General features: G+C 45.5%; 1 protein-coding gene across 1 annotated transcript in view; it reads left to right on the forward strand.

The window, feature by feature from the left end:
- Positions 1 to 1676, forward strand: part of dnah5 (dynein, axonemal, heavy chain 5) — a 521599-nt gene extending 519923 nt beyond the window's left edge. Inside the window, exon 79 of the mRNA XM_072509474.1 lies at positions 979 to 1676. Within this exon, the coding sequence (XP_072365575.1) occupies positions 979 to 1130 (152 nt within the window). The 3' untranslated portion in view covers positions 1131 to 1676. The remainder of the gene's footprint in view (positions 1 to 978) is intronic.
- Positions 1677 to 11127: the final 9451 nt, after the last annotated feature.

An 11127-nucleotide genomic window follows, 5' to 3' on the forward strand; every position in this document is an offset into this window, starting at 1 on the left:
CCCAAAAATTGCCTATCCCGCCGGCGTAAATCACAGCTGGTATTTACCGGCGGGACCAGGCGGCGTGGGCGGGCTCCAGGGTCCTGGGGGGTGTGCGGGGCGATCTGACCCCGGGGGGTGCCCCCACGGTGGCCTGGCCCGCGATCGGGGCCCACCGATCCGCGGGCGGGCCTGTGACGTGGGGGCACTCTTTCCCTTCCGCCTCCACCACGGCCTCCACCATGGCGGAGGCGGAAGAGACTCTCCCCACTGCGCATGCGCAGGAAACTGTCGGCGGCCGCTGACGCTCCCGCGCATGCGCTGCATTTCCGCACCAGCTGGCGGGGCACCAAACGCCATTTCCGCCAGCTGGCAGGGCGGAAATCCCTCCGGCGCCGGCCTAGCCCCTCAATGTTGGGGCTCGGCCCCCAAAGATGCGGAGCATTCCACACCTTTGGGCCGGCGCGATGCCCGTCTGATTGGCGCCGTTTTTGGCGCCAGTCGGCAGACATCGCGTCGTTGGGGGAGAATTTTGCCCCTTCTGACTGGCAATGTATTCTTCACCCTTTACAAACTCCAACTTATCCAAACCTCTGCTGCATATATCTTGACCCACACTAAATTCCAATAACCATCACTGCCATCCTCACCTACTTACACTATTTCCCAATGCATCTCATTTGCAAATTTTCTCCATTAATTCCTCCATGAACTTGCCTCACCTCACTCCTTTAACCTCCAAAAAAAACTTACATTCCTCCTGAAAGCTGTATTTCCCTTCTAATTCTGGCTATCTGGGCATTTATAAAATTTATAAATAGTCAGAGATTTAAATTTAGAATGTGGAATACAGAATATCTAATTTGTAGCAACATTTTCATGATTCAGAGTAACCTACTGATTTAAAAAAATACCCAATTCTGAAAATGCTGTGTATTACATCGGTAGAGTGTAAATGTACTCCATTCCTTCTAATGCTGTTTCTTTCCTCTTGCCAAGGTGCAAAAGATCCGCGGTTATATTCATGCCCAATCTACAAAAAACCAATCAGAACTGACTTAAATTACACAGCCACTGTGGACCTGCGAACAGTTCAGCCCCCTGAGCACTGGATCCTACGTGGAGTAGCACTACTTTGTGATGTCAAGTAAACAAGATCAAGCAGTAACTGGGAAAATTGTTCCATCAACCATGCTGCCACATAGACATTTGTATTTAATATCAATACCAACCTTTCAGCTTTACTGAAAGTAATTTTAAAATGTATTTGGTTAATATACAGGAAGAAAACGTCATTTCTAGGTGTGATTGTAGACTTTTGTTTGATTTAAGGTGATAATGGGTATTTATTGATTGAAATTTCTGTAATTAAGTTTAATTTTGACTGTGAATGCATTATCTCATGTTTTAGCTCATGCCCCCGGACTCATGCACAAGAGTTGAAATGTCTTTGTTCTACTGTGTTAGTGATAGCTATTTCCATTTCAGTTTATTATGTGTAGAGTCAGGTCTTATTTTATTAGACAAACACCTGCAGAAAAAATATTCAAAGCTAACCAGTCTTGAAGCTTATGTCACATGGCATTGGTATACTTTTAAAGATGTATTTTTGTAATAAGTGCTGAATATCTGCAACCATACTGAAAGTAATCTTTGTACCAGATTTGTCAACAAATTTTATAAAAGTGCTCCAAAAAGATTTGCCTCAATTTGTGTAGGTAGATAACAATAGCCTCTTTTTAACTACACGTCTATATTCACGTATCTTGGGTGGGATGCTCCGTCCCACCGCACCACATTTCTGCCTCAGCCCGCCAGCGGGATGCTCTGTTACGCCGGCCGGTCAATGGGGTTTCCCATTGTGGGGCAGCCCCACGCCGTCAGGAAACCCCCGGGGTGCCGGCAAAACAGAGCATCCCGCCGGCGGAGAATCCCGGCCCTTGTGTTTCAAAAGAAGAAAGGAACAGGCCCTTCGCCCCTCCACGCCTGCGCCGACCATGCTGCCCGTCTAACATAAAGCCTTCTTCACTTTCGGGGTTAATATCCCTCTATTCCCATCCTATTCATCTATTTATCAAGATGCCCCTTAAATATCAATATTGTACTACTTCCACCACCTCGTTCGGTAGTGAGTTCCAGGCACCCACTGCCCTCTTGTGTAAAAAAACTTCCCTCGCACACCTCCTCTAAACTTTGCCGCTCATACCTTAAACCTATGTCCCCTAGTAATTGACTCTTCCACCCTGGGAAAAAGCTTCTGACTATCCACTCTGTCCATACCCCTCATAATTTTGTACACTTCTATCAGGTTGCCCCTCAACCTCTGTCGTTCCAGTGAGAACAAACTGCGTTTAGGGGATTTCACAGTAACTCCATTGAAGCCTACTTGTGACAATAAGCGATTATTATTATTATTATTATTATTATTATTATTATTATTATTATTATTATTATCCAACGTCTCCTCATAGCTAATGCCCTCCATACCAGGCAACATCCTGGTAAACCTCTTCTGTACCCTCTGCAAAGCTTCCACATCATAGAATTTACAGTGCAGAAGGAGGCCATTCGGCCCATCGAGTCTGCACCGGCTCTTGGAAAGAGCACCCTACCCAAGCCCACACCTCCACCCTATCCCCCTAACCCAGTAACCCCACCCAACACTAAGGGCAATTTTGGACACTAAGGGCAATTTAGCATGGCCAATCCACCTAACCTGCACATTTTTGGACTGTGGGAGGAAACCGGAGCACCCGGAGGAAACCCACGCACACACGGGCGAGCATGCAGACTCCGCACAGACAGTGACCCAAGTCAGGAATCGAACCTGGGAACCTGGAGCTGAGAAGCAATTGTGCTAACCACTATGCTACCGTGCTGCTTTCTGGTAGTATGGCGACCAGATTTGAACACTATATTCCAAGTGTGGCCTAACTAAGGTTCTATTCAGCTGCCACATGACTTGCGAATTTTTATACTCCATGCCCCGGCCAATGAAGGCAAGCATGCATATGCCTTCTTGACTACCTTCTCCAACTGCACAGCCACCCAGATTCCTCTACCTGTCAATACACTTGCAGGTTCTGCCATTTACTGTATATTTTCCACCTGTATTAGACCTTTCAAAATACATTACTTCACATTTGTCCAGCTTAAACTCCATCTGCCATCGCTCCGCCCAAGTCTCCAACCAATCTATATCCTGTCGTACCCTCTGACAATCCTCATCACTATCTGCAATTCCACCAAACTTTGTGTCATTCGCAAACTTACCAATCAGACTATTTACATTTTCCTCCAAATCATTTATTTATACTACAAGCCACAAACATCCCAGTACTGATCCCTTCAAAACACCACTACTCACAGCTCCCCATTCAGAAAAACACGCTTCCACTGCTACCCTCTGTCTTCTATGAGCCAGTCAGTTATGTATCCATCTTGCCAGCTCACCTCTGATCCCGTGTTATTTCCCCTTCTATACCAGTCTGCCATGAGAGACCTTGTCAAAGGCCTTACTGAAGTCCAATTTGACAAAATCCACTACCCTACCTTCATCAATCATTTTTGTCACTTCCTCGAAAAACTCGATCAAGTTAGTGAGACACGACCTCCCCTTCACAAAACCATGCTGACTCTCGCTAATACGTCCACTTACTTCCAAATGGGAGTAAATGCTGTCTCAAAGAATCCTCTCCAATAATTTCCCTACCACTGACATAAGGCTCACAGGCCTGTCATTTCCTGGATTATCCTTGCTATCCTTCTCAAACAAAGGAACATTAGCTATTCTCCAGTCCTCTGGTACCTCTCCTGTAGCCAGTGAGAATACAGAGATTTCTGTCAAGGCCGCAGCAATTTTCACCCTTGCCTCCCTCAGTATTCTAGGGTAGATCCCATCAGGCCCTGGGGACTTATCTACCTTAATGTTTTTCAAGGCACCCAACACCACCTTTTTGAGCTCAATAATATGACCAGGCTATTTACACACCCTTCCCCAGATTTATCATCACCAAGTCCTTCTCTTTGGTGAGTACTGATGCAAAGTACTCATTTAGTACCTCACCCATTTCCTCTGGTTCCATGCATAGATTCCCTCCCCTGTCCTTGAGGGGCCAACCCTTTTCCTAGCTACCTTCTTTAAACACTTATAAAAAGCCTTGGGATTTTCCTTAATCCTGTTTTCCAATGACTTCATGATCCCTTTTAGCTCTCCTGACTCCTTGTTTTAGTCCCTTCCTACTTTCCTTATATTCCTCACGGGCTTCGTCTGTTCTCAGCCTACTAGCCATTACAAACGCTTCCTTTTTCTTTTGTACTAGGCTCACAATATCCCTCATTATCCAAGGTTCCCGAAACCTGACATACTTATCCTTATTCCTCACAGGAACAAGCCGGTCCTGACTTCCTATCGACTGACATTTGAAAGCCTCCCACATGCCAGAGTCAGTTTACCCTTAAACATCCGACCCCAATCTAGATTCTTCAGTTCCTGCTGAATATTGTTATAATGAGCCTTCCCCCAATTTAGCACCTTCACCCGAGGACTACTCTTATCTTTATCCAACAGTACCTTAAAACTTACTGAATTCTGGTCACTGTTCCCAAAATGCTCCCGGACTGAAACTTCAATCACCTGGCCAGGCTAATTCCACAATACCAGGTCCAGTACATCCCCTTCCCTAGTTGGACTATCTACATATTGTTTCAAGAAGCCCTCTTGGATGCTCCTTACAAATTTTACCCTATCCAAGCCTCGAGCATTATGTCCCAGTCAATACAGATATAAAATCACCCACCACAACAACCCTATTACTTTTACACCATTCCAAATCTGCCGATACATCTGCTCTTCTATCTCTCACTGGCTGTTAGGAAGCCTATAGTAAATCACCAACATTTTGACTGCACCCTTCCTATTCTTGAGCTCTACCCACATTGCCAGGCTGGCAGTGCCAAGGTGTCCAGGTGACCATGTCAGGGATTGGCCTGGCGATGCCCTAACCTTAAGAGGTAGGGTGAGGAGGGGATGCTCGAGGGCCCCCTAAGAGGTAAGTTGGAGCCGTGGGGGGAGGTGGGGTCCAGCGGTGTTGTGTCCAAAAGGGTCAAAAGATGAGGGCGACATTTAAAAATGAGGTACGTTGGCCTCGGCGGTGTGTTCCTGACTGAGGCCAAAAAAAACAACAAAGTCCTGTTTGTCAGCACTGAGAGTAACCCTGCTATACGTGCCCAAAACGGGACTTTGTTTCTTGCATGTTGAATCATGCCCATTACTTCAAGATGTGAAAAATATTCATCCAAATGTTGATGAAAGGAAGTTATTTTATGCTATATTTGTTTGATCTGGATGCTGGCAACATTTTCATGGCCACAATTTTCCTCCAAAAACACCATAACAAAAGTGAGTTAAATCTCATTGACAATGCCATTTGAAAGAGCTACTGTTTCTGACTCAGCTGTGTCTGTTGACCTGTTTCCTCGGGGATTGACTCTTCAAAACTGTGACATTTTCTGAAGGTCGTTTTGCTTTAATTTCCAAACAGAATACACGGCCCTGATCATGACTTCAACAAAGTCCTATTCTTACTGTTTCTTTTATGTTTCAAGACAACAACTTGTGTTTATGTTTCCAATGTGGCATTTTCTGCAAATATTTCTTATACTATAATTGTATTGTGATAATTCATGTACTGTGGCTGAACCCTGTAATTCACCGTTAAATTATTTTAATCCTTTCGCAAGATGTGTGCATCGTTGATGAGGCCAGCATTTTTATTGCCCATCTTTAATTGCCCTTGCGAAGGTGGTGATGAGCTGCCTTCTTGAACCTCTGCAGTGTATGTCGTGTAGGCACACCCACGGTGCTGTTAAAGAGGGGGGATCTAGGATTTTCATCCAGCAGTAATGAAGGAACAGTGATATAGTTCCATATCAAGATCGTGGGCACGATTTAATGGCCACATTATGCTTAATAGAGCGAAGAGGCCGTTCGATTGCGGGTGAGGCCAAAAATGAGAACCGCGCCAGGTGTCAATCTGTTTATGGTCCACCCAGCCCGTTCCCATTGGTGAAATCAGGAACTCACACGAGTGTGGTGAGTAACCAATAATCCCCGCTTAAGGCTGCCCATCAGGCCACGGAAGGACCCCGAGGAGGAGGCCGGCGACAGCCCAAGGTGTCCAGGCGTCGTTGGTCTTTCGAATAAATGACAGACAATATGTGCTGCAGGAGGCCCTGCCTCAACAAGGGGACTGTGTGGCACCTGTGCCATGTCCTTGCATAAGGAGATGAGGGGTGCTGAATGGGACAGCTTTTTGTTTGTTTTGATCCATTTTTAAATTGAATGCAACAAAGTAGCAGAACATAGAGGCTGGCCTTCTGCCAAGCCCACTTCTGCACCTGACGGCCTCTGCACATGTTCCAGGGCAGTGGGCCTGACTTCTAACCCAGCCTGCCTTCCAACCCCTCAAACAACAAAAATTAGAACTGCAGGCCACCAATTTTATGGGAAATTCTCCCATCTTTGCACACCTGACCCATGAGTGAAAATTTGAGCTCTTCAAGAGCTCTTCGTTGTTTAAGGCCTATTGCACACTAATATATGCTAGTTCACCATTTTCTTTTCTGAGATAGATTTGCTGTCTCACTGTGGTTGTGTGGAATTTATCATGAGAGTACCAAAAAGCTTTGACAGCAAAGGTGAATTCACATTACTGAAATTACATGAAATTGCCAGATGTGCAAAAGGCAGACCTAAAATACATCAAATTAAATATAAACAAAGTTCAAGCAGCATAGTTAGTGCAACAACAATCTGGTTTAGCACAGGCCTAAAGAGCTGGCTTTTAAAGCAGACCAAGGCAGGTCAGCAGCACGGTTTAATTCCCGTACCAGCCTCCCCGAACAGATGCCGGAATGTGGCAACTAGGGGCTTTTCACAGTAACTTCATTTGAAGCCTACTTGTGACAATAAGCGATTTTCATTTCATTAAATTTGGTTATTGTTTCTGACTAGATATTATTACTGCAAGCTTGCTAATAGTCATTGATTTTATAGAATCTCAAACATTGACATTTCAAGTACTCCACTCCATACAATGCATTAAAAAAAGTGATGCATGGAAAGAACAATGGGCGGGATTCTCCACTCCCGTGCCAAAGTGCCCATGCCGTCGTGAACGCCATCGAGATTCACGACGGCGCGAAACAGCCCGTATCCCGACCGACTCAGGGCCCGATAATGGGCTAGGAGCGGGGCCGCGTCATTTACACGCGCCAGGCCTTGTCGCCGCGTAAAGGCGGCGTCGCATAACTGGCGTCACCTGCGCATGCGCGGGTTGGCCGGTGCCAACCCGCGCATGCGTGGTTGCCATCCTCTCCGAGTCCGCCCCGCAAGAACATGGCAGACGGATCTTGCGGGGCTGTGGAAGAAAGGAGGCCCTCCTTCAGAGAGGACGGTTCGACGATCGGTGGGCACCGATCGCGGGCCACCCCACATTTGAGGTACCCCCCGGTGCAGGATACCCCCCCCCCCCCCCAGTGTTCCCGCGCTGTTCCCGACGGCAGCGACCAGGTGTGGACGATGCCGGGGGGAACCCGCCGCTTTGGGCTGGCCGCTCGGCCCATCCGGGCCTGAGAATAGCAGGGGTACCGGAGAATCGCCATTTTGGGTGTCTCGGGCGATTCTCCGGCCCGCGGAACTCGACGGGGCCGTTCCCGCCGCTTGGGAGAATCGCGGGAGGGCGTCGGACCGGCGTCGCGGGAAATTTTGGCGGCCCAGGCGATTCTCCCAACCGGCGCGGGAGTGGAGAATCGCGCCCAATAACTCTGAGTTCGAGAGTTCAATAGCTTCCTTGGGTTTTGGGAGTCTCTAAATTTTAATTTAGCAATTCAACATAAGTCCAACAACACATTCTCTTGTCAAAGGTTAACTGTTTGCTTTGATTTTTATAATAATCTTTATCATTGTCACAAGTAGGCTTACATTAACACTGCAATGAAGTGACTGTGAAAATCCCCATGTCGCCACAGTCCGGCGGCTGTTCAGGTAAACTGAGGGAGAATTCAGAATGTCCAAATCACCTAACAAGCATGTCTTTCGGGATTTGTAGGAGGAAACCGGAGCACCCGGAGGAAACACACGCAGACACGGGGAGAACGTGCAGACTCCGCAGAGACAGTGACCCAAGCCGGGAATCGAACCTGGGACCCTGGCGCTGTGAAGCAACAGTGCTACCCATTGGTGGTGTACCAATATTATATGTAGCAGATGGTCATTAGGAAAAACTGCATTAAAAAGGTCAACATGTTTTATCTTTTTTCAATTTATTAGCTAGCTTCAAATTTCCTCACAGTTGGATCTGTTACTCGTGACTTCCACCCTGGACTCTTGCACTTTCCAGCTTCTCGGAGATTTGCATGCATCAAGATACTATTAATGCTCAAATGGAACATTTGCCTTCAGTTGACAGGCTTGATCAGTGTGTTAGCTGGCTTGAAACTAGTAAATTACCAAGATGTGGCTTGGTCAGTCTTGTCGACCTCCAGCAGTGGAGTGACTTCGCCAGAGGTGTAAAGATAGTTCTTTGTATTGGCAACAGAATAGATACAGGAAAAAAGTGCCATATAATAATCCTTGAAATTGCATTCACCTGCCCATTTGTTGGCTGTCATATGGAGTGGAAATTTCAAAAGGTGACGAGCGGAAACGTTCAAGCTTTAACTGGATCCACCCCAATTTCTATCTCAGCCACCTTGGATAAAAGCAATATTATACTAATAAAAAGGAATTCCAGAACTTCTGTATTAAATAAATTGATTTCAACAAATATTACAATTTGAAATAACTTGGAACAAAAAATATTTCAGTGAATTCATTTATGGTAAAAGGATAAAGGAGCAGATTCCCGTACCAGCCTCCAGGAACAGGTGCCGGAATGTGGCGACTAGGGGCTTTTCACAGTAACTTAATTTGAAGCCTACTTGTGACAATAAGCGATTTTCATTTTTTCATTTCATTTCATTTCATTTCATCTTAGAAATCAGTTAAATTTCAACCCCATCCCCACCCCGACAAAATTTAAGCCCTGACATTTTATCAAGAATTCAGTAAAATAGCTGAGCTGGGAAGAATATGAAAATCCTGAAAATGATTCAAATTATAACGTTTAAATATATGGAGCGGTAGGTGCCTTTTCCATATTTGTAGACCAAAGTAAGTGGATGTCACTCATTATGAGTAGTATCACGCTTGTGCTTACAAATCTGACTACTTTATTACAGGCACTGAGGTAAAGAAATTTAGCAGACATGTTGCCTGTGTAAGGTACCAGAAACTTTACCATTAAGTGTTTCTTTTCATTGTCAGAAATAAACTGTCATTTAGAAATTAATCAGATAAGGATCCCAAAGACTGGGAGAAAATTAGTCCTGGAACTGTCTTATTTAACAATAATAATAATAAATAATTTTTATTGTCACAAGTAGGCTTCCATTAACACTGCAATAAAGTTACTGTGAAAAGCCCCTATTCACCACATTCCGGTGCCTGTTCGGATACACAGAGGGAGAATTCAGAATGTCCAATTCACCTAACAGCATGTCTATCGGGACTGGTGGGAGGAAACCGGAGCATCCGGAGGAAACACACGCAGACACATGGAGAACGTGCAAACTCCACACAGACAGTGGCCCAAGCCGGGAATTGAACCTGGGATCCTGGAGCTGTGAAGCAACAGTGCTACCCACTGTGCGCCTATTTCAAGAAAAAGCAGTTGCTGACTATTTCTGGCTTGCAGGAGTATTGAGTGAATAGGTTGCTGTTCAAGAGCATTCTAGTGTTGTGCAATGAGTTCAGTGGGAACTGAACATTTTCTGATTGACAGCAGATGCCTCATCCACCTCTCAAATTGCTGTCAGTAACAGCTGAGTTCTGCAATTAGGACAGAAGCCTGGTGGTCATAAAAACGAAACAAGCAAAGAGGGACAGAGTGAAGCAACCGCTCCCAGCTGCTGCACTACACAAAAAAATAATGTTAACTTGGGGATGGCATGGTGGTGCAGTGGGTAGCACTGCTACCTCACGGCACCAAGGACCTGGGTTCGATGCCAGCCCCGGGTCACTGTCCATGTGGCGTTTACACATTGTCCCCGTGTCTGCATGGGCCTCACCCCCACATCCCAAAGATATGCAGGTTAGGTGAATTGGCCACGCTAAATTTCCCCTTAATTGGGAAAAAAATAATTGGGTACTCTAAATTTAAGCAAAAAAATGTTAGCTTGAGACGATTTTAATCTTAGCCACCTAATGTAACTGGGCTGGTGGACAGTTAAAATCAGCCAGGATACTGACACATTTGATGGCTACCAGGATTAAATCACCTGTTATTTTAAATGTTCTCCTAAGCACGTGACAAGACGACAGACCCAAAGCGACCCTTGTTTAAATATGCATAAAACCTGATTGCTTTAATTAATGCCTCATGCAACACAGGAGGAACACCTTGAGGGAGAAATTAGTTTGTGTGTCACAGCTGCCAATTCCACAGAAGCAGGCAGCACCACAGGCTGCTAGCTGGGCAGCTTACACTGTTTTCTTCACTAAGGTTATTGAGGCACTGCTTACCCCAATGAGTTGATGTGAGTCTGGATAATGTGGAAAAATTACTTCCCACAAGAAACCTGCGCATTTTTGGGACCGCATCATTTACAAGTCGTGAAACAGTTCATTATAATATAATTTAAATCATGCTATGAATTTCATTACAAACAGGCTTTGCAAATACTTTTAATTAAATTGCTCTTTTGAGTAATGACAGAGCATATCGTGCAGCACAGATTTCAGGGTATGATTAACTCCTGAGTAATGAGGCAGACTCAGTTAACAATCCAACTGGAAGCGGACATTTATCGTAATGTGATCAAGTACAATGATGGGTTTGAAAAGGAGTAAACTTAACAGTTACTAGAATTTTTAAATATGGCAGCGCCAACTTTAACAAAACAAGACAGAGATAGACCACAGTAAACAGGTGAGGTGGGAAGGCAATGGTATTCGTATATACCAGGATCTCGGTGGCATGGTGGTGCAGTGGTTAGCACTGCTGCCTCACAGATCCGAGGACCTTGGTGCGATCCCGACCCCGGGTC

This window comes from Scyliorhinus torazame, chromosome 6 (assembly GCF_047496885.1).
Source record: "Scyliorhinus torazame isolate Kashiwa2021f chromosome 6, sScyTor2.1, whole genome shotgun sequence".
In the NCBI taxonomy this organism is placed as follows: domain Eukaryota; kingdom Metazoa; phylum Chordata; class Chondrichthyes; order Carcharhiniformes; family Scyliorhinidae; genus Scyliorhinus; species Scyliorhinus torazame.